The sequence below is a fragment of the Lampetra fluviatilis genome, chromosome 22 (assembly GCF_964198595.1).
Source record: "Lampetra fluviatilis chromosome 22, kcLamFluv1.1, whole genome shotgun sequence".
NCBI classification, from domain to species: Eukaryota; Metazoa; Chordata; class Hyperoartia; order Petromyzontiformes; family Petromyzontidae; genus Lampetra; species Lampetra fluviatilis.
Window position 1 is genome coordinate 2,269,730 of NC_136296.1, and position 27,764 is coordinate 2,297,493.

Sequence of the window (27,764 nt, forward strand, 5' to 3'; positions counted from 1 at the left end):
GGGGGCACAGGTGGTGCATCAGCCAGTCATCTCAGTCAGTCGAGCCGTGGCATCTGGGTCTGCCCCGTGACCTCCTGCCAGTGGGTGTTCGACACTTCACGTGGCCTCAAGGTGCACATGGCCTGGCACAAGCATCGTGGTGATGTCACCGCCACTTAGTGATGAATGTCGGTTGTTGTTGTTGTGTATGTATATGTGTGTGTATGTATATGTGTGTGTATATATGTGTGTATATGTATGTATGTGTATTATGTGTGTATGTGTGTGTAGACGAGTCATGATAAAGCGCCTAAAAACATGTGGAGTGCACTGGACTCCGACAGCGGAACAATCTGCAGCAAATCACCCAAAGGTAAGAGAAAGGAGAGAGAGAAGGACAGAGAGAGATTGATGAGAGAGAAAGAGAGAAAGAGAGGATAGAGAAAGAGGAGAGAGAGGGAGGAGAGAGAAGCAGCAGAAATATCATAAAAGTAAAAAAAATATATAGCAGCTCAAATGAAAGCAGCTCAAGCAAGTGGGCTGATATCAAAACGGTGTTGCGACGTCATTTTATTACTGTTAAAGGCGAACGATACGGCAATCTAATCCACTCTACGAGCTCTGCACAATGCGCTAATCAAAGTTTCAAAGTTGTATTTGTTCTGCGCATTCGTACGCGGTGTGCTTGGGCGACATGACAACAGAATGATCCACACCAGGTGGGTCGTGGCGTTTATGTGCGTGGTGGGACGGAGTCCCAAAAAATAAAATAATTCTTACGGTTTTGACTTCCGTTTGTTCGGGACCCCGGGGTCCCACCATAAGGTTCAATTGTTGATTCCTAAATGGGGAGGGTGGCAATAGACCGGAGGACCTGGAGAGAAAATTCACGCAGTGACCGCTTTACCAAGAGGCCAACAGAAACAACCATAGACAGAAACGCACTCATAGACACACATAAGCACTCATAGACACATAGAGACACACAGAGACACCCATAGACACATAGAGACACTCATAGACACATAGAGAACCACAAAGACCCATAGACCCACAGACACCCAGACCCATAGAGACCCACAGAGACACCCACAGAGACACCCACAGAGACACCCACAGAGACACCCACAGAGACTCCCACAGAGACTCCCATAGAGACATAGAGACCCACATACACCCATAAACACAGAAACTCACAGAGACACCCATAGACACCTATAGAACCTATAGACACCCACAGACACCCACAGAGAGCCACAGAGACCCATAGACCCACATACACCCAGACCCGTAGAGACCCATAGAGACACTCACAGAGACCCACACCTTAGCACGGTTGGCTACGTACGTTGTGAAATAAGTTCAACATACGTATGTACACAGAGACCCACTGATGCCCAGACCCATAGAGACCCAGACCCATAGACTCACAGAGACCCATATATATATATCCACAGAGACACCCATAGACACCCAAAGTATGGGTATATCTGAGTCTCTGTGAGTTGCTACAGGTCTCTGTGGGTCCTAGTGGGCCTCTATGATTCAATATGAGTCTCTGGATCTCTATAGGTCTCTATGAGCATGGGTTTCTGTGGGTTGATGTGGGTCTCAGTAGGTCTCTATATTTCTATATTAGTATGGGTCTCTGTGGGCATCTGTAGGACTATATGAGTATGGGTCTCTGTGGGTCTCTATGGGTCTCCTTGGGTCTCTGTGGTCCTATATGACTATGGGTCTCTGTGGGTCTCTATGGCTCGAAATAAATATGGTTATATATGGGTATGGTTCTTTTTGAGTATGGGTCTATATGGGTATGACGATATGAATATGGGTCTTTATGGGTATCTATGGTTCTCTATGGGTATGGGTCTCTATGGTTTTATATGAGTATGGGTCTGTATGGGTCTCCTTGGCTCTATATGAGTATGGGTCTCTATGGTTCTATACGGGCATGGTTCTATGTGGGAACGGGTCTCTATGGGTCGCTGGTGTTATATAGGCCTCTGTGGGTCTCTATGGTTATATATGAGTATGGGTCTCTATAGTTCTATATGAGTATGGGTTTCTGTGGGTCTGTAGGGCTCTGTATGAGTTGTTGATGTTATTTGTCGTTGTTGTTGATGTTGTTTTTCATTCTTGGTGTTGTTGATGTTGTTGTTGCTGTTGTTGTTGCTGCTGCTGGTGTTGATGTTGATGCTGATGTTGTTGCTGTCACGAGTGCAGATATCCTGAGTTTATTTGAACCTTACCTCACCGAGCGCCAGAAGCTTGAGCTGGCCACGATGGAGGAGATTTGGTACTTTACTCTGGACAAGGGCCAGGAGGCAACGAAGCGAGGAGGCATCGGCAACCACGGATATGATGACATCGAGAATAACTATATCCCTGTGAGACACACAGAGACACAAAGACACCCATAGAGTCCCATAGAGACACCCATAGAGACCCACAGAGAAACCCATAGAGACCCACAGAGACCCACAGAGACATCCATGGAGACCCACAACTACATCCCTGTGAGGCTCAAGGAGACGCAGAGACACCCATAAGCCCCCTTAGAGACCTAGATCCACAGAGACACCCATAGAGACCCACAGAGACCCACAACTACATCCCTGTGAGGCGCACTGAGACACATAGACACCCACAGAGACACACATAGATACCCAGAGAGACCTAGACCCACAGGGATCCACAGAGACACCCATAGATACCCATAGAGACCCATAAAGACCCACAACTACATCCCTGTGAGACTCACGGAGACACCCATAGAGAGCCACAGAGACCCAGACCTATAGAGACCCACAGAGACCCAGACCCATAGAGACCCACAGAGACCCAGAGCCACAGAGACCCACAGAGACACCCATAGAGACCCACAGAGACCTAGACCCACAAAGATGCACGTGCCCCCCCACCCTGACCTCCCTATGACCCCCTGGACCCTGACCTTTACCCTTACCACCTCCCTGTGACCTCCCCCCTGGTGACCCCCTGCAGCTCCTGCACAAGCATTCCTACCTCCATGTGACCTCCCCGTGACCCCCTGACCTCCTCGTGACCCCCCCTGACCACATTCACCGTGACCCTCATCCTGATCATCTGCCTGTGACCTCCTCCCCTCTCCCCCCCGGTGACCCCCTGCAGGTCGAGCACGAGCACTTCAACTACCGATTTGAGCTGGGCAGGAAGATCGGGAAGGGCGGGCAGGGCGTGGTCGTGCGGTGTCTCGACCACAAGACACAGACTCTGGTGGCGCTCAAGATCCTCGCCTTTCCCATCTCGTGAGTGGGACCTGGCCAGCTGTGCAGTCAACAATCCAACAACAACAAACATCATGACTGAGATTATGAGGCTGCTCCTGGCTGTGAACTCACAGCAGCAGCAACAAACTAGTTCTGAATGTCCTTGCCTGCAGCTTTGCCATCACTCATCTATCCACCCACCTGCTCGCCCGAACCCACCATTTCCTCTTCCCACCACCACCCTCTCCCCACCACCACCACCCTACCACCCCACCCCACCCCCACCCACTGTCCCCACTACTACCACCACCTCCTCTCCCCACCACCAGCCTCTCCCCACCACCACCCTCTCCACACCACCACCCTCTCCACACCACCACCACCCACGCACCACCACTGACCATCCAACCACTACCACCACCAACCCACCACCCTCCCCACTACCACCACCACCACCACCCTACCACCCCACCCCAATCCACCCACCCTCCCCACTACCACCACCTCCTCTCCCAACCACCACCCTCTCACCTACCACCACCCTCTCCACACCACCACCACCACCAACGCACCACCACCCACCATTCACCCACCACCACCACCAACCCACCACCCTCCCCACTAACACCACCACCTCCTCTCTCCACCACCACCCTCTCCCCACCACCACCACCCACCCACCACTACCACCCACCCACTACCATCATCACCAGCACCCACCAATCCAATACCCTGCCAATCGCCAGTAAGTTATGGTGACGTCACCATGGCGCCTGTGCCAGGCCAGGTGCACTTTAACGCTGCCACGTGAAATGTCGAAGGCTCGCTGCTGACATGAGATCATGGGACAGATGAACCACCAGCTGTGCCCAATACTCTGCCAACTCGCTCTGCTTTAGCCACCCGGCGCTCCGCTCGTTGTTGTGAGCATCGCTCCTCTGCCCTTCGTTGTTGCTGGAGGGCGACTGCCTCCAACTGCCCAATAGCACCACGGTCGAAACCACCACCACCCACCCACCACCACACCACCAACACCTCTCCCCCACCATCTCTCCTCACCACCACCCTCTCCCCACCACCACCCACCCACTACGACCACCCTCTCTCCACCAACCCCACCACCTCACCACCATCACCACCCCCTTCCCACTAATTGGGTTTACTCTCCAACACACAACCGCTTAAGTGCTGAATTAGTCTCTGTTTCTCTCTCTGTCTCTATCTGTCTCTCTCTCTGTAACTCTCTCTCAGTGTCTCTCTAACTGTCTCGGCCTCACTGTGCGCTGCGTTGCACCGCTAGCTGAGTAGTTAACCTCGCGTTCAATAAACCCTCGGAGCCAGGATGAACGTCCGACTCCAAACGTCATTTATTGAGTTTAACGAGGTAAAACTGGTGAGAAAACACAGATACAGCATCTGTTATAACCCGGAAACACCAACACAATGAACACCACAGCACCAGAACATTGTCCCAGATAACATGTTTCTAAACAATAGATCCTGGAGGGGGAAGGCACCTACATTACCACTGAATAGCTATACAAGAGCATAAGCTGCTGTGTTACATAAGGCACACCGTGTTATCATCACACTGTACCCCAGATGTACAGTACTACACATAACACTGCACTATGAATGAGACATTTTGTCATCCTTGCTCTCCAGATCGCAATATAGTTACTTGGGTACAAGTTTGACTCGACTTATTAAATTAGAAGTAACATTCACAATAAGGAAAGTTGCAGGCTTTTATGTTAACTAGGCCTCGTATTTAGCATAACAATTTAACAGCATTATAAACGCATTTACATCCTTATAACGGTCATTCTAACATTATAACAGCATTGCCAATATTATAAGAACATAAACGAACTTACAGACAATGCTTCTTAAGGTCCCACAATGGACAATTGCGGCTGGCTTCACTGGGACGCGATGTGTGCCGCCATCGTGTGTAATGGCCGACGCCCGCGTGGTCGAGCGGGAATCTTAAATCGCAACTTCCTGGTCACGTGACCAAAATTAGCATAAAAACAGGAAATTCCTGTGTACATACGCCCCCCCCCCCCATCTGCCGTGAGGCAAAACTCCTGCCGTGAGGCAGACCACTCCCTGTCTGGTATCTAAGAGATACCACCATTTATTTCCTATCTAAACAAATGTATAACAACTTCAACGGGTCAACTTATTTGTCCATATCTTTGTGAGAGAGAAGGAGTACTGTCTCGACTATGGGCCTGACGAAAGTTCTTGCGACACCTTGCTTCGCAATCATAACCTTGACTTTTCAAACTTTTCCATCGGCACTTGGAATCGACTTGAGGATGCGGCCCATTGGCCACTCATTCCGTTTTGGCTTGGTTGTCCTTCAGTAGGACAAGGTCGCCTTCTTGGATGTCTGGTCTGTTAGACTGCCACTTGTTGCGCACTTGGAGTGTCGCAAGGTACTCGTTTTTCCAGCGACGCCAGAACGTGTTTGCGAAGCTCTGCACTTGTCTCCATTGACGTCTGTAGAGGTCTGCAGTGCTGGCCTCCTCGGTAGATGCTGTGAGCACGTCTGTCTTCTGGGTAAGAAGTGTAGCAGGAGTCAAGATGAATGGTGACTCCGGGTCGGTTGAGACGGGGATCAGGGGTCTTGAATTAATTATGGCTGAGACCTCGGCCATGAGAGTGGTCAAGACCTCGTGAGAGAGCCGTGTGGACCCGACATCACATAGCATGGACTCGAGAATGCGTCGAGCAATCCCGTTCATGCGTTCCCAGGCTCCACCCATATGCGAAGAGTGGGGAGGATTGAAGATCCATGTGCAGCCTTGGTCACTAAGGTATTTCCTGACAGAATCATCTTCGACATTCTCCGTATTGATCTTAAGCTCTTTACATGCTCCAGTGAAATTGGTTCCACAATCAGAACGGAGTTGCTTGGCTGGCCCTCTGATGGCGAAGAATTTCCGGAGTGCATTTATAAAGCTCGAAGAGTCCATGGACTCGATGACTTCGACGTGCACTGCTCGTGTACTCATACAGGTGAACAGCACTGCCCAACGTTTGCGTTTCGCGAGCCCTCCTCTGGTGCGGCGGGAGATGACTGTCCATGGTCCGAACACGTCGATCCCTACAGAGGTGAAGGGAGGTTCCACACTGAGTCGATCGGCTGGGAGGTCTGCCATTTTCTGTTCTTCCTGTTTTCCACGTAGCTTACGACACCTGATACACTTGTGGATTGTGCTGGCGATGCACCTCTTTGCTCCAACGATCCACAGCCCTGCAGATCGGATTGCTCCTTCTGTGAAGTGCCTACCTTGGTGCTTGACCTTCTCGTGGTAGTGGCGCACAAGTAAGATTGCGATGTGGCTCTGGCTTGGGATTATGAGGGGGTTTCGTTCATTCTCATCTAATTTTGCATTCCCTAGCCAACCACCGATCCTGAGCAAGTCGTCTTTGTCCATTCTGGGGTTTAGCTCCCTGAGGGTGCTGACCCTAGGAAGGTCTTCTCCCTTGTTGATGGCCTTGATCTCACTTGCATAAGCTGCCTGTTGCACATAGCGGAAGATTGATTTCCTTGCTCTGGAAAGCTCGTCTTCAGTGTGTGGCACTGTGCAGTGATGCCATCCATTGCAGCTACCAGTGGTGCCTCTCATCGGGCAGTGGAAGCAGTCTGCGATATGCGTTAGATATGCTATCGCTCACACAAGCGTCGTCCATTTCGAGAAATGTTCAAAATGGTGTGGACTCAGTGGATTTCTTGGTTGCACATTTGTTACGAAAGTTGTCACTTGAGGACGAATCTCCTTGTCTGACTCGGGCTCTATGAGTCCAAAGGTCTCTTTGGTAGTACATGGGCGACCGTCTCGTCGTAAGAGGAACGCTGGACCCGTCAGCCAGATGGTTTGCTTCAGCAGAGATGCAGGGACGGACCTAGTTGCGAGATCTGCTGGATTCTGGTCAGTTGGAACGTAATTCCATTGCTCCGGCTGCGTCGATCTCCTGATGTGTTCCACCCGGTTGCTGATGTAGGTGTAGAACCTTCTGGTTTGGTTGTTTATGTAGCCTAGTACGACCTTACTGTCCGTGTAGAACTTGACCGCGTCCAGTTTGACGTCCAATTCGTCTAAGATCAGTTCCGCCACCTCTGTAGCAAGAACGGCTCCACACAGCTCGAGCCTTGGGGTGGTATGTTCCGGTTGTGGGGCCTTGCCATGGAACTCCTTCCAGGATTCCCACTCGGACGACAGCTCTGGGTCTAAGAACGGAGAGGCCATGGCCGCAGCGACCACCGCCACGACCACCAGCAGAGCGACGAGCAGTAGCTTCGTCTTTGGCTTCCTCTTGTCAGTCAGGACTGGCTTGGAGAAACAAGGAGGAACAAAATCCAGTGAAGATGGTGGATGTACGAGCGAAGTTGTGGTCAGCATGGTGGTTTCTTTGTAAGTCTGCACGGTACAGCCTTCACTTCTCTCTTTGAGTTTCTCTTCCAGCGTGAAGTGGTTGGGGCACGGCTTGAAGAGCGATGTGCGTCCATTCGTGAGGACACTTGTTCTGAATGTGCTAATGCGGTCTGGTTTGTGTGTTCCATCGAGACAAACATCACCTACGATGACCCATCCTAGGTCGAGTCTCTGGGTGTAGGGAGCGTCGTGAGGTCCGTTGCGTTGACCACGAACCTTGTGGACTCTCAGTATGTCCCTGCCAAGCAGAAGTAAAATCTGTGCCATGTGATCCAATCGCGGGATGAACTCTGCTATGGGTTTCAGGTGTGGGTGGTGACGTGCGACTTCGGGCGTGGGAATCTCACTCCTGTCATCCGGTATCTCATTGCACTGTCACTGTAGGAAGGGCTAGCTTCATGGTGCTATCCATGGTTTGCACCATGAGGCCACTCGCTCTTCTTCCCACTGTGTCCATCAGTCCTGAGCATGTTCTGAGCGTGTATGGAAAGGAATTCCCACCTACGCTTAGCTGATCAAAGAACTCTGACCTTGCCAAAGACTTGTTGCTTTGGTCGTCCATTATGGCGTACATCCTTACTGCCCTTTCATGATGTCCTTTGGGATACACTCGGACGAGGCATATCTTTGAGCAAGATCTTCCTTTGAAGCCTTCTCCACAGACTTCTGTGCATTTGGTTGTGATTGACGAAGTGAGTGCGGCGGTCTCGCATTGCTCCCCGCCGTGCTCTGCTTTGGGATCGGACGCCTTAGTGCCACTGGGTTTGGAGTAAAATGTGTGCAGAGCAGTTGCGTGTTTGTCGCTGCCACATTCCTTGCACTTGATATCTGCCTTGCAATTCCTTGCAAGGTGGTTTGTATAAGCACAGCATTTGAAGCACACTCCAAATTCTTTCAGCATGTTCTTCTGCTCTTTCAATGGCTTCCTCCTGAACTCACGGCATTTTTGGAGGGAGTGGCGTTTATCATGCAATGGGCATTACTTCTCTGGATCCTCTATCTTTTTCTTTGTGGTGGTTGCCTGGACGGAGTTTGCGAATGTCGTAGGAGAGACCTCAGTCTTGTGTACGGAAATTGGCACTCTCGCTGTTCCTCGTTTCGCCATTGCTCTTTCTATTTTTGGGATATCTGGACTGGAAATCCCCGTGGTGCCAAACATGAAACTCGGGTCATTTCTGGTCTTCGCCAGGTTGCGGATAAACTTTGAGAAAAAAGAGAATGGGGGGAATGCAACCTGATGCTCTGACTTGTATCTTGAACCCGCTGTTCTCCATTTTTCCTGCACGTCAAATGGAAATTTCTCTACGATGGGGTTCACGCCATGGTAGGTATTCAAGAAAATGAGACCTGGTAAGTAGGGATCAGCCTGGGCTGATTCAAGCTCCAAAATATCTCCAAGCTCCCGTAACCTTTTATTGTCTCGACCAGAGATTTTTTTAAAGTTCTGCAACTTCTTGAAGAGAGCCTTCTCAATGGTTTCTGGGCTACCATAGCACTCCTCGAGCCTCTCCCACACCGCATGCAGGCTTGAGGTGGGATCGTCAATGTTTGCTGACCGGATCCTCTTTGCGTAATCTGCAAATTTATTTCCTAACCATTTCACCAACAGGTCGAGTTCTTCACTTGCAGAGATGTGTGCATTTCGGATTGCATTCCTGAAGGTAGATCTCCAGGCTCGATAGTTCTCAGAGTGGTCATCAAACTTAACGAGTCCTGTGTTGATTAGTTCGCGGTGAGCCAGGTACCTAGCAAAGTCCCCTAGTCCTGCAAATCCAGGGTGTGTCCATACTGGCGCTTGTGAGGTAGCATTATTGGCTGTATTGCCTTGCATGCCGTCATTCGCGATGGCGTTGGACTGTGGGCTCAAAGGGTTTCGATCACGTTGGTTGGATCCCCTTATGTGACTGTCTGGAATGTGGGTCTGACTTGGTGCATCCACGTCTGACCCCACGTGCGCGACGCTGAGTCGGCGACTAACTCTCAGGGCAGGATATGCATTTCCACCATTCCCGTAGACAGCATTCATGTTCATTAGGTGTGGAGATGGCGATGCCTGAACGTCCACCCTTTGTTCAGTATCGTTTGGTGGAGAAGCATTGATGCATTGTTCAGACCAGTCCAAAATATTTTTTCTGGTGAGTTGATCATGGTCCTTGACAGGTATCTGAGTGCCAAACTCACTCCAAATATCTTCCTTATCCAGGTTGGCTGCTGCTTCGAGCACCTCTGCCTGGGCCCTTGCAGCAGCTTCTTCCTTTTTCAGTTGTAGGGTGCTTAACTTAGCATCCAGCTCAATTTTCTTCCGTGTGGCAGTAGCCGTTAATGTACTCTCTTGCTCTTCAAGCTCTGCTTTTTCTTGCTCTGCTTTCTTCCGTGCGGCAGCAGTTGCTAATATACTTTCTTGCTCTGTGAGCTCTGCTTTCCTCCGTGCGGCAGCAGTTGCTATGCTTGCTTCTTCTTGTATGCTAGCCTTTTCAATTAGCATGGCTTCCTCTTCTGCCATGTAGGAGACACGGGCGTTTGCTGCTTCTGCTGCTGCACGTGCCTGAGCTGCTGCCATACTAGTAGATGATGTCTGTGAGTGCGCTGAGCCTTTAGATCTTGTGGTGGACCTGGATGAGACAGAGTGCTGAGATCGTGTCTCTCTTAAGCCCTCCACACGGTCCATTGCCTCTTGTATCACTGCCTGCACATTATCATCGAGAAGTTCAAGGAAGTGCTCTTGCATGCGCACTCCCTCAATGCCCTCATCTGTTTTCACCTTCATCAGGAGGGAGATATATTTATTTGCCAGCAGCTTGTAGCTTGAGCTGCTCACCTTCACTCGCTGGATGGCCCGCTGAATTGAGGCCACTGTGTCTGAGGCCTTTGAAGCTTCAGATATATCTGCTTCAACCCGGTCCCATGCCCTTTGAATCCTGGCATCAAGGTCCTGCTTCTCAGCATCATAGCTTTCCAAGGCCCGTTGTGTCAGCCTGACCTCTCTTTGGGGCCTTGAACTCCTTTGGTCCTCTTGAGGCAGGATGGGAGGTTCTGGATTGCTTAAATCATCTTCTTCAGCATTTCTCCCTGCTGAACTGTGGCTTTCCATGCTGTGATGCTCGCAACATGATTTTAATGTAGACTCGTTGCAGAGCTGGTTGCTTGATGCAGGCTGACTGCTTGAGAGCTCATTGCTTGAGGACCTGGTTGGGAGCTCCAAGAAGAGTGTCTTTTTACTGTCTCGGCCTCGTTGTGCGATGCGTTGCACCGCTAGCTGAGTAGTTAACCTCGCGTTCAATAAACCCTCGGAGCCAGGATGAACGTCCGACTCCAAACGTCATTTATTGAGTTTAACGAGGTAAAACTGGTGAGAAAACACAGATACAGCATCTGTTATAACCCGGAAACATCAACACAATGAACACCACAGCACCAGAACATTGTCCCAGATAACATGTTTCTAAACAATAGATCCTGGAGGGGGCAGGCACCTACATTACCACTGAATAGTGGTAATGTAAGCTGCTGTGTTACATAAGGCACACCGTGTTATCATCACACTGGACCCCAGATGTACAGTACTACACATAACACTGCACTATGAATGAGACATTTTGTCATCCTTGCTCTCAAGATCGCAATATAGTTACTTGGGTACAAGTTTGACTCGACTTATTAAATTACAAGTAACATTCACAATAAGGAAAGTTGCAGGCTTCGTTGTTAACTAGGCCTCGTATTTATCATAACAATTTAACAGCATTATAAAGGCATTTACATCCTTATAACGGTCATTCTAACATTATAACAGCATTGCCAATATTATAAGAACATAAACGAACTTACACACAATGCTTCTTAAGGTCACACAATGGACAATTGCAGCTGGCTTCACTGGGACGCGATGTGTGCCGCCATCTTGAATTACGTGTGTAATGGCCGACGCCCGCGTGGTCGAGCGGGAATCTTAAATCGCAACTTCCTGGTCACGTGACCAAAATTAGCATAAAAACAGGAAATTCCTGTGTACATACGCCCCCCCCCCCATCTGCCGTGAGGCAAAACTGCCGTGAGGCAGAACACTAACTGTATCTCTCCATCTGTGTCTCTCTCTGTCTCTCACTCGATCACAGCCGAATTAATGAAGAGAACCAGATGACGGAGATGCGGATGTCGATGGAGCTCCAGACGGAACATAGTGATGTGGTCTACAACGTAGTCAGAGTCATAGAGACTTTCCACTTCCGAGGACACAAATGCCTCGTAATGGAGCTGTTGGAGTACGGACACCACCAGCACCACAACCACCCACCACTCACTCACTCACAAACCCACTCATCCACCCACACACTCACCCACCCACCTACCCACTCATCCACCCACTGACCCACCCACTCATCCACTCACCTACCCACTCACTCACTGACTCACCCACCCAACCATTCACTCATCCACCCATGCACCCACTCACCAACTTACTCACCTACCCACACACCCACCACCACCCACATACCCACCCCCCCAATTCATTCACTCACCCACCCACCACTACCACCACTCACTCATTCACTCACCCACCCACCACTACCACCACTCACTCACTCACCTACTCACCCATTCATCCACAGACCAACCCACTCACTCAGTCACCTACCACCCACCCACTCACCCACTCATCCACCCACCCACTCATCCACTCACTCAGTCACTACCACCACTACCCACCCACTCGCCCATTCACTCACCCACCCATCCACTCATCCACTCACCCACTCACCCACTCATGCACCCACTCACCCACCCACCACCATCACCCACAGACCCTCAGACCCAGAGACCCTTAGAGACCTACACAGAGACCCACAGAGACACACACACAGACCCACAGAGACCAACAGAGACACCAACAGAGACACCCACAGAAACCTATGGAGACCCACAGAGACCCATAGAGACCCACAGAGACGCCCAAACTCACAGAGACCCATGTAGACCCATAGAGACCCACAGGCACCCACAGGGACCCATAGAGACCTATAAAGACCCATAGAGACCCACAGAGACCCACAAAGACACCCACAGAGACCCACAGAGACACCCACAGAGACCCACAGAGACCCACAGAGACCCATAGAGACCCACAGGGACCCACAAAGACACCCACTTAGACCCACAGAGACACCCACAGAGATACGCAGAACAACAGAGACCCATAGAAACCCACAGAGAACCACAGAGACACCCAGACCCACAGAGTCCCACAGAGACACCCACAGAGACACCCAGACCAACAGAAACCCATAGAGACCCACAGGGACACCCAATGGCACCCACAGAGACCCACAGAGACCCACAGAGACCCATAGAGACCCATAGAGACCCAAAGAGACCCACATATACACCTACAGCGACCCACAAATACCCACAGAGACCTTCACAGAGACACCATCAGAGACTCACAGAGACCCATAGAGATCCATAGGGACCCACAAATACACCTACAGAGACCCACAGAGACGCCCATAGAGACCCATAGAGACCCACAGAGACCCATAGAGACCCACAGGGACCCGCAGAGACCCACATATACACCTACAGAGACCCACACATACCCACAGAGACACCCAGACCCCGGACCCACAGAGACCCAAAGGGACCCATAGAGTCACACAAAGACCCTGACGCCTCATGTCGCTGCCGCTGTCTACCCCATCGCAGGAAGAGCCTCCAACAGGAGCTCTTAGACATAGGGGAGCGATACATCGAAGAGGAGGTGTTGAAGTCGTACACCAGGGGCATCGTCCGCTTCCTCACCTACACCAAGTCGCGGAACATTGTCCACGCGGACATCAAGCCGGTGAGCAGAGGGCACGCTGCGGGCGCGGACGCTCACTTTGATGCACCCACACCCATCCATCCACTCACCCACTCACCAACCCAGCCAACCACCAACCCACTCACCCACCCACCCAACCACCCAATCACCCACCCATACATACACTCACCCATGCAGCCACCCACCCATCCACTCCCCCACCCAGCCATTCACTCCCCCAGCCACCCATTCACTCACCCAGCCAACCATCCACCCATCCACTCACGCATATGTAGTGGTGGTGCGGACGCGCGCCCGCAGTGAGAGATCACGGGGCGGCGCGGGGTGCGTGGTTGGGCACGCGATGTAGGCGTGGTGTTGACGCGCGCGCCGGGAGTGAGAGATTACGGGGCGGCGCGGGGTGCGTGGTTGTGCGCGCTGACACAAGGTGGGAAAGAGGATCGTGGGCAGCACGCAGTGATTGGTCAACTGGGGTGGGTGCTCTCAGCGACGTCCGCATGAAGGACTATAAAGGGGGACGCGCGGGAGCACTCGGGGAGTTGTTAACCAGTCGAAGACCGAAGACGGAGTTCAGAGGTAGGCCCTGAGACCCCTAGTCCCGCTGTCCTTGTGAGGGCCGGGGCCCTGTGTGGCTCGGAGGCGAGACTGTGGGACCCGTGGTCTGACGTCCCTGTGGACCGAGACTGTGGGACCCAGAGTCGAGACGGACACCCCGACTGGGTGTGTTCCGAGAGGCTAAGAGCCCGTGTGGGTGTAGCCGGGGGAACCCCGTGGGTTAAGGCTGGAGTTAGCCACCCGTGTAATATAAGTTGGTGTTAATAAAAGAGTGTGCTACCCGTAAGGTCGTCTCCCGCCAAGTTCCTACATTACACATACACCCACCCATCCACCCACCCACCCATCTACGCACCCACCCATCCACCCACCCACCCACCCATCCACTCCCCCACCCACCCATCCACTCACTCACCCACCCACCCATCCACTCCCCCACCCACCCATCCATTCATCCACCCACCCATCCACCCACCCACCCAGCCGTCCACTCACCCACCCATCCATCCATCCACCCACCCAACCATCCACCCACCTACCTACCCACCCACCCACCCATCCACTCCCTCACCCACCCATCCATCCACCCACCCACCCATCCACCCATCCACCCACCCACCCACCCACATACCCATCCACCCACCCACCCACATACCCATCCACCCACCCACCCATCCACACACCCAGCCTCCCAACCACCCATCCATCCACTCACCCATCCACCCAACCATCCACTCATCCACCCACCGACCCATTCACTCACCCATACACTCACCCATCCACCCACCCACCCACCCACCCACCCACCCATCTAACCACCCACCCATCCACTCACCCACCCATCCACACACCCACCGATCCACTCCCTCACCCACCCACCCACCCACCCATTCACCCACCCACCCATCCACCCACCCATCCATCCATCCACCCACCCACCCACCCATCTACCCACCCATCCACCCACCCATCCACCCACCCAGCCGTCCACTCACACACCCATCCATCCACCCACCCAACCATCCACGCACTCACACACCCACCAATCTACTCTCTCACCCATCCACCCATCCACCCATTCACACACCCATCCTCCCAACCACCCATCCATCCACTCACCCATCCACCCAACCATCCACTCATCCACCCATCCACTCACCCATACACCCACTCACCCACCCACCCATTCAACCAACCACCCACCCACACATCCATCCACCTACCCATCCACTCATCCACCTATGCACCCACCCATCCACCCATCCATCCACCCACCCACCCACCCTCCACCCACCCACCCAGTTACCCACACATCCACTCAACCACCCTTCCATTCATCCACACACCCACACACCGACCCACCCAACAACCGAAGAACCTAGCCACCCAACCACCCACCCACCCATCCACCCACCCTGCCACCCACCCACACATTCCACCCACCCATTCACCCACTCACCCATCCACTCACCCTTTTCCCACCCATCCACCCAACCACCCACCCATCTACCCAGCCACCCATTAACCCACCCATCCACCAATCCACCCACCCACCCATCCACTCATCCACCCACCCATCCACCTACCCAGCCGTCCACTCACCCACCCACCCATGCACCCATTCTTCCACTCACCCGTATACCCATCAACCCACCCACCTTGACCCCACTGAGTGTTAATACTCTCTCTCTGTCTTCTGCTCACTCACCATCCAGGGCAATGTTCTATTGAAGAGCAACTTAAAACGTTTGGTCAGAGTCACCGACTTCGGCTACAGCTTCTTTGTGGACCAACAACGTGAGTGGTGATCCTCCCCCACCCACACACCTGCACGTGTGCGTGTGTAGGTGGGTGAGTGTGTGGGTGTGTGCATGGGTGTGGGTGGGAGTGTGTGGGTGTATCTACGTGTGTGGGGATCACACCCATCTACTTACCCATCCGTCCACCCACCCATCCGTCCACCCAACCATCCACCCACCCATCCATCCACTCTCCCACCCACCCAACCACCCACCCACCCAAACACACACCCATCCACCCACACACCAACCATAAACCCACCCACCCATCCACTCGTCCACCCATCCACCCACCCATGCACTCATCCACCCATCCACCCACCCATCCACTCATCCAAGCGTCCACCCACCCATCCACTCATCCACTCATCCACCTACCCATCCACTCATCCACCCATCCACCTACCCATCCACTCATCCACCTATGCACCCACCCATCCACCCATCCATCCATCCACCCAGCCACCCACCCAGCCATCCACCCACCCAGCCATCCCCCCACCCATTCACCCATCTACTCATCCAACCACCCAGCCATCCACCCATCCACCCATCCACCTACCCATCCACCCAGCTATCCATCCATCCACCCACCCATCCATCCACACACCCACCCATCCACTCATCCACCCACCGACCCACCCATCCACTTTTCTACCTATCCACCCACCCATCCACCCACCTACCCAGGCACCAACCACTCCCCCAAACACACATGCACATGCACAGTATACATTCATCATCATCGCTGCTGTTGCCGTTGTCGTCCGAACAGCCTCGTTCATCGGAGGCACCACCTCCTACAAGGCCCCCGAGGTGTTGCTGGGCTACCCAGCCACCTGCGCCGCGGACATGTGGTCCCTGGGCTGCACCGTCGCGAGGCTGGCCATCGGCAGGAGACTCTTCGTTCGGAAACCGAAGAACGGCCAGGTGGCCTGCTGCATCGAGGTGACCGGGGCGTCTCGGTGAAGCACCAGGCGACTTGGCCCAGCCAGCCACCAATCCAGTCACCTACCCACCCAACCACCCACCCACCCAGCCAACCACCTACACAGCCATCAACTCACCCAGCCATCCACCTACCCAGCCATCCACCTACCCACCCAGCCACCCACCCAGCCATCCACCCACCCAACCACCCACCCACCCACCCAACCAACCACCCACCCACCCAGCCAGCGAGCTAGCTACCCAGCCACCCACCCAACCACCCACCCTTCCAGCCATCAACGCAGCCAGCCACCCACCCAGCCAGGCATCAACCCAGCCAGCCAGCAACCCACCAAGCCACCCACCCACCCAGCCACCCACCCAGCCAACCACCCACCCAGCCAGCCAACCAACCAGCCTGCCAACAAATCACCCAGCCAGCCACCCACCCACCCACCTAGTCAGCCATCAACCCACCCAGTCAGCCACCCACCCAGCCAGCCATCAAACCACCCAGCCAGCCAGACAGCCAGACAGCCACCAGCCAGACACCCACCCACCCAGCCGCCCAGCCAGCCATTAACCAACCCAGCCAGCCACCCACCCACCCAGCCATCCATCAATTCACTCACCCAGCCACCCACCCACCCAGCCACCCACCCACCCAGCCGCCCACCCACCCATCCACCCACCCAACCAGCCATCCACCCACCCAGCCACCCACCCAGCCAACCATCAACCCACCCAGTCAGCCACCCACCCAGTGAACCACCCACCCACCCAGTCAGCCACCCACCCAGCCATCCCTCAAGCCAAACATATCCATATCCCCAGCCTGTTACCCCCAGCTTCACACAATACCATCACCATTACCACACGCTGTTGTTTTGGTCTTCTTTAGCTTAGCTTGTGCATCCATGAAGCCACCTAGATACACACAGACATAACTTCAACTGAGATGATGGATTCAAATTGCTCTTGTCAGCTTAAATACTGCCTCCGTTTTTTAACTGTGTTCATGTGTGTAATTTTTTCAACCACGTCCTCCTAATCCCCTGCAGAATAACAAAAGGCGGCTTAACTTAGCCCCCCACGGCCCATCCTGGCTCCTCCCCCCTCCCCTTAACCTGTATATATTCTCGTGTCTCTTAGAGCTATCTTCACTTGATACAGTAATTTTGCTGTGACGGTTCTACCTGAAGATGGAAGCTTGTGTTGCCTCCGAAACGTCGTGATTTAATTTGGTTTAACACGTAGGCTTTCGCGACCAATATTGTTCATAATCAACGATTTTTGGGTTTAGATCGCGTTATTTATAAATGTGTCGTAACCCTCCACCACCCGACACGGCCAATCAGTAAAAAAAGTGTCACGTTGACAAAAGACAAATAGTTGACTGCTTTAGCCCACCGGTGTGTTGAAGCGTGAAACCACAACATTTACAATTTGAGTACGACGTTTCGCTGGTAATTGCATCCAGCATCATCGGGCAATTCGCCAGAATGGTGAGGCGCTGCTGTGTCTCCCGTTCTTATATAGAGCAGCAGCAGGGTGACGTCATCATTAACTCATTAACTGAAAGCGATCAGATTATTAAAACAATAAAAATACCATTTATCTCAGGAGTAACTGACAAATTAGCCCGTGTTTTGCAAAAGCAAAACATTACAGTAAGATTTGGTACAGTACACAAAATTCAACAACTAGTAACGTGCATTAAAGACGAATTACCTAAATTATCAACAGAAGGTGTATATCGGATTAATTGTGTATGTGGCAGATGCTATATTGGACAGACAGGGCGTAACGTTAGTGTAAGACTAAAAGAACACCAGAGAAATATTAAACTATCGCAAACACAACTGTTGGCAGTGGCAGAACATGCTTGCCAACAGGGACACTCAATTGATTTTGACAACGTTGAAGTGTTGTGTAAAACTAGTTACTACTGGCAAAGACTAATTAGAGAATCCATTGAGATTGAGAGAAACAGAAATAACTTTAATCGCTCAGACAGCTACAGGCTTAGTGCGGCCTGGAAGCGTATTATTAAATAAGATGCATTGCAATTCCTTATAAGGGAAACAAGCACTAACTGATTATTAATGTAGCATAATCACAATAGAACACATTCCAAATGATTACTAATCTACAACTCGCATCGTAACAATAGCCTTATTACTAATCAAGTATATAATTACAATAACCCCCCCCTAAAATCTTTGCACCTGATGAGTTAATGAGTTAATGGTGACGTCACCCTGCTGCTGCTCTATATAAGAACGGGAGACACAGCAGAGCCTCACCATTCTGGCGAATTGCCCTATGATGCTGGATGCAATTACCAGCGAAACGTCGTACTCAAATTGCAAATGTTGTGGTTTCACGCTTCAAAACACCGGTGGGCTAAAGCAGTGAACTATTTGTCTTTTGTCAACGTGACACTTTTTTTACTGATTGGCCGTGTCGGGTGGTGGAGGGTTACGACACATTTATAAATAACGCGATCTAAACCCAAAAATCGTTGATTATGTGATTTAATTTATTTGAATTTTTTATCTACGTGACTTTACCGAAAAAACCAAAGAGTATGAATCCTTGCAGTCACGAAAACTTCAAATCTAGAATTAAGCCATAAAACCACCCAGTCAGCCACGCATCCAGACACCCACCCAGCCAGCCAGCCACCCACCCACCCCACCAGCCATCACACCACATAACCAGCCACCCACCCACCCAGTCAGCCACCCATCCAGTCAGCCATCAACCCACCCAGTCAGCCACCCAGCCAGCCATCAAACCACCCAGCCAGCCACCCACCCAGTCAGCCGAACACCCACCAGCCAGACACCCACCCACCCACCCAGCCAGCCATCAACCCATCCAGCCAGCCTCCTACCCACCCAGTCAGCCACCCACCCAGTCAGGCACCCACCCAGCCATCCATCAATCCACCCACCTAGCCACCCACCCAGACACCCACCCACCCATCCACCCGCCCACCCACCCACCCAGCCACCCATCCAGTCAGCCATCAACCCATCCAGTCAGCCACCCACCCAGCCATCCATGAATCCACCCAGCCAGCCAGCCATCCACCCACCCACTCATTCAGCCACGCACCCAGCCACCTACCCAACCAGCCATCAACCCACCCAGTCAGCCACCCACCCACCCAGTCAGGCACCCATCCAGCCATCCATCAATCCACCCACCCAGCCACCCACCCAGTTACCCACCCACCCAGCCAGCCATCAACCCACCCAGTCAGCCATTCACCCAGCCATCCATCAATCCACCTAGCCAGCCACCCACCCACCCAGCCACCCACTCACCCATTTCGCCACGCACCCAGCCACCTACCCAGCCAGCCATCAACCCACCCAGTCAGCCACCCACCCAGCCAGCCACCCACCCACCCAGCCAGCCATCAAACCACCTAGCCACCCAACCATCCACCCAGCCAGCCACCCACCCGCCCACTCACTCACCCACCCAGCCATTCACCCATCCAGCTATCCACCCAGCCATCCAGCAACACACCCACTCACTCACCAAACCAGTCACCCAGCCACGCAGTTAGTTACCCATCCACACTCACCCACTCACCCAGCCACTCACCCAGCCATCCACCCATCGACCCACTCACCCACCCACCCATCTAGCCACCCAGCCACCCACCCACACAGCCACCCAATTACCCACCCAGACACCCAATCAACCAGCCACCCAGTCAGTAGAAACAACCGTTTATAGTATTTGGCTGCTGCTGTAAATATCCACGTGACAATGGTGATGATGACGATATCAGCCACTTGGTTGAGCTGCTATCATTTGTGATGGCCAGGTCGCTTCTGAAAAAGAGATACACAGTAGCTCAGTGGAGGCCTTACCTGGTGTCTCTGTGTCTCTCTGTCTTGAAATGGTTGAGCAGATCCTGGGCATGCCTCCCGAACGAATGGTAAAGGAAGCTCCCAACAGCGAGTCCTACTTTGGTGAGTTTAAGGGTGGTGGTGTGGTGGTGATGATGGTGTAGATGGTGGTCGTGGTGGTGGTGGTGGTGGAGATGGAGGTGGTGTGGTACAGTGGTGGTGGTGGAGATGGTGGTTGTGCGGTATATTGGTGGTAGTGGTGATGGAGATGGTGTTGGTCTGGTACAGTGGTGGTGGTGGTGATAGAGATGGTGGTGGTGTGGTACAATAGTGATAGTGGTGGTAATGGTAATGGTGGTGGTGTGGTACAGTAGTGGTGATGGAGATGGAGGTGGTGTGGTACAGTGGTGGTATTGGTGGTGGTGATGGTGATGGTGGTGGAGATGGTGGTGGTGGTGATGGAGATGGTGGTGGTGGTGGAGATGGAGGTGGTGTGGTACAGTGGTGGTGGTGCGATACAGTGGTGGTAGTGGTGGTGGTGATGGAGATGGTGTGGTACAGTGGTGGTAGTGGTGGTGGTGATGGAGATAGTGTGGTGTGGTACAGTGGTGGTGGTAGTGGTGATGGTGGTGGTGTGGTGCAGTGGTGGTGGTAGTGGTGATGGAGATGGTGGTGGTGTGGTGCAGTGGTGGTGGTAGTGGTGATGGAGATGGAGGTGGTGTGGTACAGTAGTGGTAGTGGTGGTGGTGATGGAGATAGTGTGGTGTGGTACAGTGGTGGTGGTAGTGGTGGTGATGGTGATGGTGGTGGAGATGGTGGTGGTGGTGGAGATGGAGGTGGTGTGGTACAGTGGTGGTGGTGGAGATGGTGGTGGTGCGGTACAGTGGTGGTAGTGGTGGTGGTGATGGAGATAGTGTGGTGTGGTACAGTGGTGGTGGTAGTGGTGATGGAGATGGTGGTGGTGTGGTGCAGTGGTGGTGGTAGTGGTGATGAAGGTGGTGTGGTACAGTGGTGGTAGTGGTGGTGGTGATGAAGATAGTGTGGTGTGGTACAGTGGTGGTGGTAGTGGTGATGGAGATGGTGGTGGTGTGGTGCAGTGGTGGTGGTAGTGGTGATGGAGATGGAGGTGGTGTGGTACAGTGGTGGTAGTGGTGGTAATAGAGATGGTGGTGGTGGAGATGGAGGTGGTGGGAGGTGGTGTGGTACAGTGGTGGTGGTGGAGATGGTGGTGTTGCGGTATATTGATGGTAGTGGTAGTGGTGATGGAGATGGTGGTGGTGGTGTAATACAGTGGTGGTGGTGGGGTACAGTGCTGGTAGTGGTGGTGATGGAGATGGTGGTGGTGTAGTACAGTGGTGGTGGTGATGGAGATGGTGGTTGTGTGGTACAGTGGTGGTAGTGGTGGTGGTGATGGTGGTGGAGATGGTGGTGGTAGTGATGGAGATGGTGGTGGTGGAGATGGAGGTGGTGTGGTACAGTGGTGGTGGTGGAGATGGTGGTGGTGCGGTATATTGATGGTAGTGGTGATGGAGATGGTGGTGGTGTGGTACAGTGGTCGTGGTGGTGGTGATAGTGGTGGTGTAGTACAGTGGTGGTGGTGGTGATTGTGTGGTACAGTGCTGGTAGTGGTGGTGGTGATGGAGATGGTGGTGGTGTGGTACAGTGGTGGTAGTGGTGGTGGTGAGAGAGATGGTGGTGGTGTTGATGGTGGTGTTGGGGATTGGAGGCCCTTTGGGTGGAGGGGAGGCCTGGGGGGGAGGGAGGAGGTGGGGGTCGGGTGGGGGTTTGGGCCCACTCAGTAACGACCTGGGTCGGTTGATAAGGAACCATAGTGTGGGTGGGTAGGTGGGTAGGTATGTAGGTGGGTGGGTGAGTGGGTGGGTAGGTGGGTGAGTGGGTCGGTTGGTAGATGGGTAGGTGGGTGAATGGGGAGGTGGTTGGGTAAGTGGGTGGTTGGGTGGGTAGGTGGGTGGGTGGATAGATGGGTGAGTGGGTGGGTAGGTGCGTTGGGTATGTGGGTGGTAGGTAGGTGGGTGGTAGGTGGGTGGTAGGTGGGTGGGTAGGTAGGTGGGTGCATAGGTGGGTGGGTGCATAGGTGAGTGAGTGGGTGGATAGGTGAGTCGGTCGGTAGGTGGGTAGGTAGGTGGGGAGTGGGTAGGCTAGTCGGTATGTCGGTGAGTGAGTGGGTGGGTCAATTGGTGAGTGGGTGATGTAGTGGTTGGGGACACTCAGGGTGTGTTTCTCTCTCTTTTATGTCTGTCTCTCTTTGTCTCTATCTCTGTCTCTCTCTGTCTCTCTCTGTCTCTCTCTGTCTCTCTCTGTCTCTCTGCCTCTGTCTCTCTCTCCGTCTTTCTCTGTCTGTCCCACTTTGCCCTCCCCCACCCTCCCTTTATCTGTCTCTCTCGTGCAGACGAATTCGGAAATCCTCGCTGGATGTCAAATAAACTCCCGGGCAGCGTCCCACTGGACTACGTGATGCGAGGATTTGGGGCGCAGCTCGTGAGCTTCGTAAAAAGCTGCCTGCAGTAAGAACAAACTTACACACATACACTACACACACACCACACACGCACACATCAAACACACACCACACACACACCACACACCAAACACACCACACACCCCCAAGCACACACAAACTCACACCACCCATCACACACAGAAAGACAAAGATCCCCCCAGTATAGTCTTAATAGACTGTTGGGGCAAGTGCTGTTAGCGAGCACCTATGAAGGCCGGCACTCTGGCACACGAGAGGGTGGGTGGCAAACACCACGCACGGCCTCCTTTGTCTCCCCAGTGGCGACGTTTATTACATACCACAGCTACACCAGGGTACTCATTTGAGTCGACCTAGGGGAGGAGGCCCAGGTACCGGTTCAGATAATTGCCATCACTGGCGGTGTTGGTGGCCGCGAGCGGGAATCGAACTTGGGTCTCTGCTGGGTTCGTGGTAGCGTAGCGTAGCGCTAACCACTAAACCACCGCTTCCCCCTCCCCTCTCCGTGCCCCCCTACCACCCCCCTTCTTCCCCCTCACCCGCCCCTTCCCCCCCCTGCCCCCCAACCCGCCCCCCCCCTGCCTCCCGACCCCCCATTCCCACCCCAGATGGTATCCGGAACTGAGGATGACTCCGCATCAGGCGCTGGCTCACAGCTGGCTCCAGTGCAAGGACACCGCCACCCTCACCAGGGCCACTGCCACCCCCACCACGACCACTGCCACCGCCACCAGGGCCACTGCCACCCCCACCAGGGCCAATGCCACCCCCACCAGGGCCACTGCCACCCCCACCAGGGCTATTGCCACCCCCACCACGACCACTGCCATTCCCACAAGGGCCACTGCCACCCCCACCAAGGCCACTGCCACCCCCACCAGGGCCACCGCCACCCTCACAAGGGCCACTGCCACCCCCACCAGGGCCACTGCCACCCCCACCACGACCACTGCCACCCCCACCAGGGCCACTGCCACCCCCACCAGGGCCACCGCCACCCTCACAAGGGCCACTGCCACCCCCACCACGACCACTGCCACCCCCACCAGGGCCACTGCCACCCCCACCAGGGCCACTGCCACCCCCACCACTGCCACCCCCACCAGGGCCACTGCCACTCCCACCACGACCACTGCCACCCGGGCCACTGCCACCCCCATCAGGGCCACTGCCATGCCCACCAGCGGGGTCACCATCACCACCATCGGCAGGGGCATTGCCATGACCCTCAGGGCCCGCACCGCCACCACCAGCACCACTGCCACCTCCATCAGAGCCACTGCCACCCCCACCAGGGCCACTGCCACCCCCACCAGGGCCAATGCCACCCCCACCAGGGCCACTGCCACCCCCATCAGAGCCACTGCCACCCCCACCAGGGCCACTGCCACCCCCACCAGAGCCAATGCCACCCCCATCAGAGCCACTGCCACCCCCATCAGAGTCACTGCCACCCCCATCAGAGTCACTGCCACCCCCACCAGGGCCAATGCCACCCCCACCAGGGCCACTGCCACCCCCACCAGGGCCAATGCCATCCCCATCAGAGCCACTGCCACCCCCATCAGAGCCACTGCCACCCCCACCAGGGCCACTGCCACCCTCATCAGAGCCACTGCCACCCCCACCAGGGCCAATGCCACCCCCACCAGGGCCACTGCCACCCCCACCAGGGCCAATGCCACCCCCACCAGGGCCACTGCCACCCCCACCAGGGCCACTGCCACCCCCACCAGGGCCACTGCCACCCCCACCAGGGCCACTGCCACCCCCACCAGGGCCAATGCCACCCCCACCAGCACCACTGCCACCCCCATCAGAGCCACTGCCACCCCCACCAGGGCCACTGCCACCCCCACCAGGGCCACTGCCACCCCCATCAGAGCCAGTGCCACCCCCATCAGAGCCACTGCCACCTCCACCAGGGCCACTGCCACCCCCACCACGACCACTGCCACCCCCACCACTGCCACCCCCACCAGGGCCAATGCCACTCCCACCAGGGCTTCTGCCACCCCCACCAGGGCCACTGCCACTCCCACCAGGGCCAATGCCACCCCCACCAGGGCCACTGCCATGCCCACCAGCGGGGTCACCATCACCACCATCGGCAGGGGCATCTCCATGACCCTCAAGGCCCGCACCGCCACCACCAGCACCACTGCCACCCCCACCAGGGCCACTGCCACCCCCACCAGGGCCACTGCCACCCCCACCAGGGCCAACGCCACCCCCACCAGGGCCAACGTCACCCCCACCAGGGCCACTGCCACCCCCACCAGGGCCACTGCCACCCCCACCAGGGCCACTGCTACCCCCACCAGGGCCACTGCCACCCCCACCAGGGCCACTGCCACCCCCACCAGGGCCAACGCCACCCCCACCAGGGCCACTGCCACCCCCACCAGGGCCACTGCCACCCCCACCAGGGCCAACGCAACAACCACCAGGGCCACTGCCATGCCCACCAGCGGGGTCACCATCACCACCATCGGCAGGGGCATCTCCATGACCCTCAAGGCCCGCACCGCCACCACCAGCACCACTGCCACCCCCACCAGAGCTACTGCCACCCCCACCAAGGCCACTGCCACCCCCACCAGGTCACCTCCACCAGCGAGTCCACCACCACCACTGCTGGGGATCTGCAGGCCTCTAAAGCTGCCGAGCCACGGTGAGACTCCCACTGTGTGCTCAGTGCAGGGCTGAGATGTCAACTACCTCGCCTGGTACGCAGGAGGTCGTGGGTTAAATCCCTACCCCTGACGATGCCTGCTGCTGCTCTATATTTGGAGTCTGCGTCTCTCCCCCCGTGGTGGTCACTGCGTGAATTTTTCTCCAGGTCCTCTGGGGTTTTCTCTCTACATTTGGAATCGACATCACCACACGGTTATACTATTTGGCTGCTGCTGTTAAATAGCCACTTGATGATGATGATGATATCAGCCACTTTGTTGAGCTGCTATCATTTGTGATGGCCAGTTCACTTCTGAAAAAGATGGTATGTAGCTCAGTGGGCCTTATCTGGTAAAATAAAAATATAGTAGTTTAGTTTTAGTATGGATCTGTATGGGGCTATATGGGTCTCTGAGAGTCTATGTGGGTCTGTGGGTATTTGTACGTCTCTGTGAGTCTCTGTGGGTGTCTGTAATTCTCTGTGGGTCTCTGTGAGTCTATGTAGGTCTCTGTGAGTCTCTGAGTCTTTGTGAGTCTCTGTGGGTATATGTAAGACTCTGTGAGTCTCTGTGGGTATCTGTGATTATCTGTGGGTCTCTGTGAGTGTCCGTGGGTTTCTCTGAGTCTCCGTGGGTGTTTGTGAGGCGGTGTGGGTCTCTGTGAGTCTATGTGGATCTTTATGGGTCTCTGAGTGTCTGTGAGTCTCTGTTAGTCTCTGTGGATATGTGATTCTCTGTGGGTCTCTGTGTGTCTCCGTGGGTTTCTGTGGATTGATATGAGTCTCTAGATCTCTATGGATGTCTGTATGGGTCTCTATGGGTCTCTATGGTTATATACGAGTCTCTGGATCTCTATGGGTCTCTGTGTGGGCCTTCTGAAAGAGAGCTACACAGTAGCTCAGTGGGAACCTTACGCCTGGTTAAAATAAAAATAGTTTAGTTTTAGAATGGGTCTCTGTGGGTGTCTATACATTTCCACCCGATGAAGATGATGATTTCAGCCACTTCGTTGAGCTGCTATCATTTGTTATGGCCAGGTTGCTTCTAAACAAGAGCTACACAGTATTTCAGTGGGATCTTACATCTGGTAACATAAACATAGTTTAGCTTTAGTTTATGTTGCTGTGGGTCTCTGTGGCTAATGGCCTCTGTGGGTCTGTATGGGTCTCTGAGTATGGGTCTCTCTGGGTGACTATGAGTCTGTAGAAACACGCCCTTAGAGTATTTCGCTGCTGCTATCAATGTCTACACGATGATGATGATATCAGCACACTTGGTTGAGCTGCTATCGCTTGTGATGGCCAGGGTCGCTTCTGAAAGAGCTACACAGCAGCTTAGTGGGAGCATTACAGCTGGTAAAATAAAGTCGTAGTTTGAATCCATTAGGTCACCCATGGGAGGATCTGGTGGTAGTGGTGGTGAAGACCGACTGCGACCTTCTGGCCGTAGTAGTGAGATGCTGAAGTGATGGTGCTGTGGTGCTGTGGTCCTGCTGTCTCCACAGAGTTGAAACGGAGAAGCCCCTATCATCATCATCGTCATTCTCACTGCTCGACCACATCTATGGAGAACAGTTGAAAGTTGTGGAGGAGGAGGTGAAGGAGGAAGAGAAAGAGAGGGAGGAGACGGAGAAAGATGAGGACAAGGATAAGGAGGAGAAGGACAAAGATGGGAATGAGGAGAAGGACAAATATGGGAATGAGGAAGAGGACAAACATAAGGAGGAGGATACGACAGAGGTGGAGAAGACAAAGGAAGAGGAGGAAGAGAAGACAGAAGAGGAGAAAGAGAAGACGGAGGAGGAGGTGGAGGAGGTGCAGCAGCCACAGGAGAATAAGAAGCACGGGGGCCTGGCAAGGATGGGCAAGGCACTCCGCTCACACCGCTCGCTCCTCCGCTGCATGGTGCTGTGCGGTGGCCAGGCCACGGCACAATAG

The 27,764-nt window shown here is 54.2% G+C and overlaps 1 protein-coding gene across 1 annotated transcript; it reads left to right on the top strand.

The window, feature by feature from the left end:
- Positions 1 to 238: 238 nt before the first annotated feature.
- Positions 239 to 27,764, top strand: LOC144938419 (dual specificity tyrosine-phosphorylation-regulated kinase 4-like). The gene is made up of 12 exons (XM_078866200.1): positions 239 to 352; positions 2,206 to 2,369; positions 3,133 to 3,269; positions 11,794 to 11,940; positions 13,379 to 13,517; positions 15,767 to 15,848; positions 16,626 to 16,798; positions 20,715 to 20,775; positions 23,063 to 23,177; positions 23,761 to 24,076; positions 25,756 to 25,826; positions 27,332 to 27,764. Exons 1-12 carry the CDS (start codon positions 298 to 300, stop codon positions 27,762 to 27,764), a joined length of 1,893 nt encoding a protein of 630 aa, XP_078722326.1. The 5' UTR covers positions 239 to 297.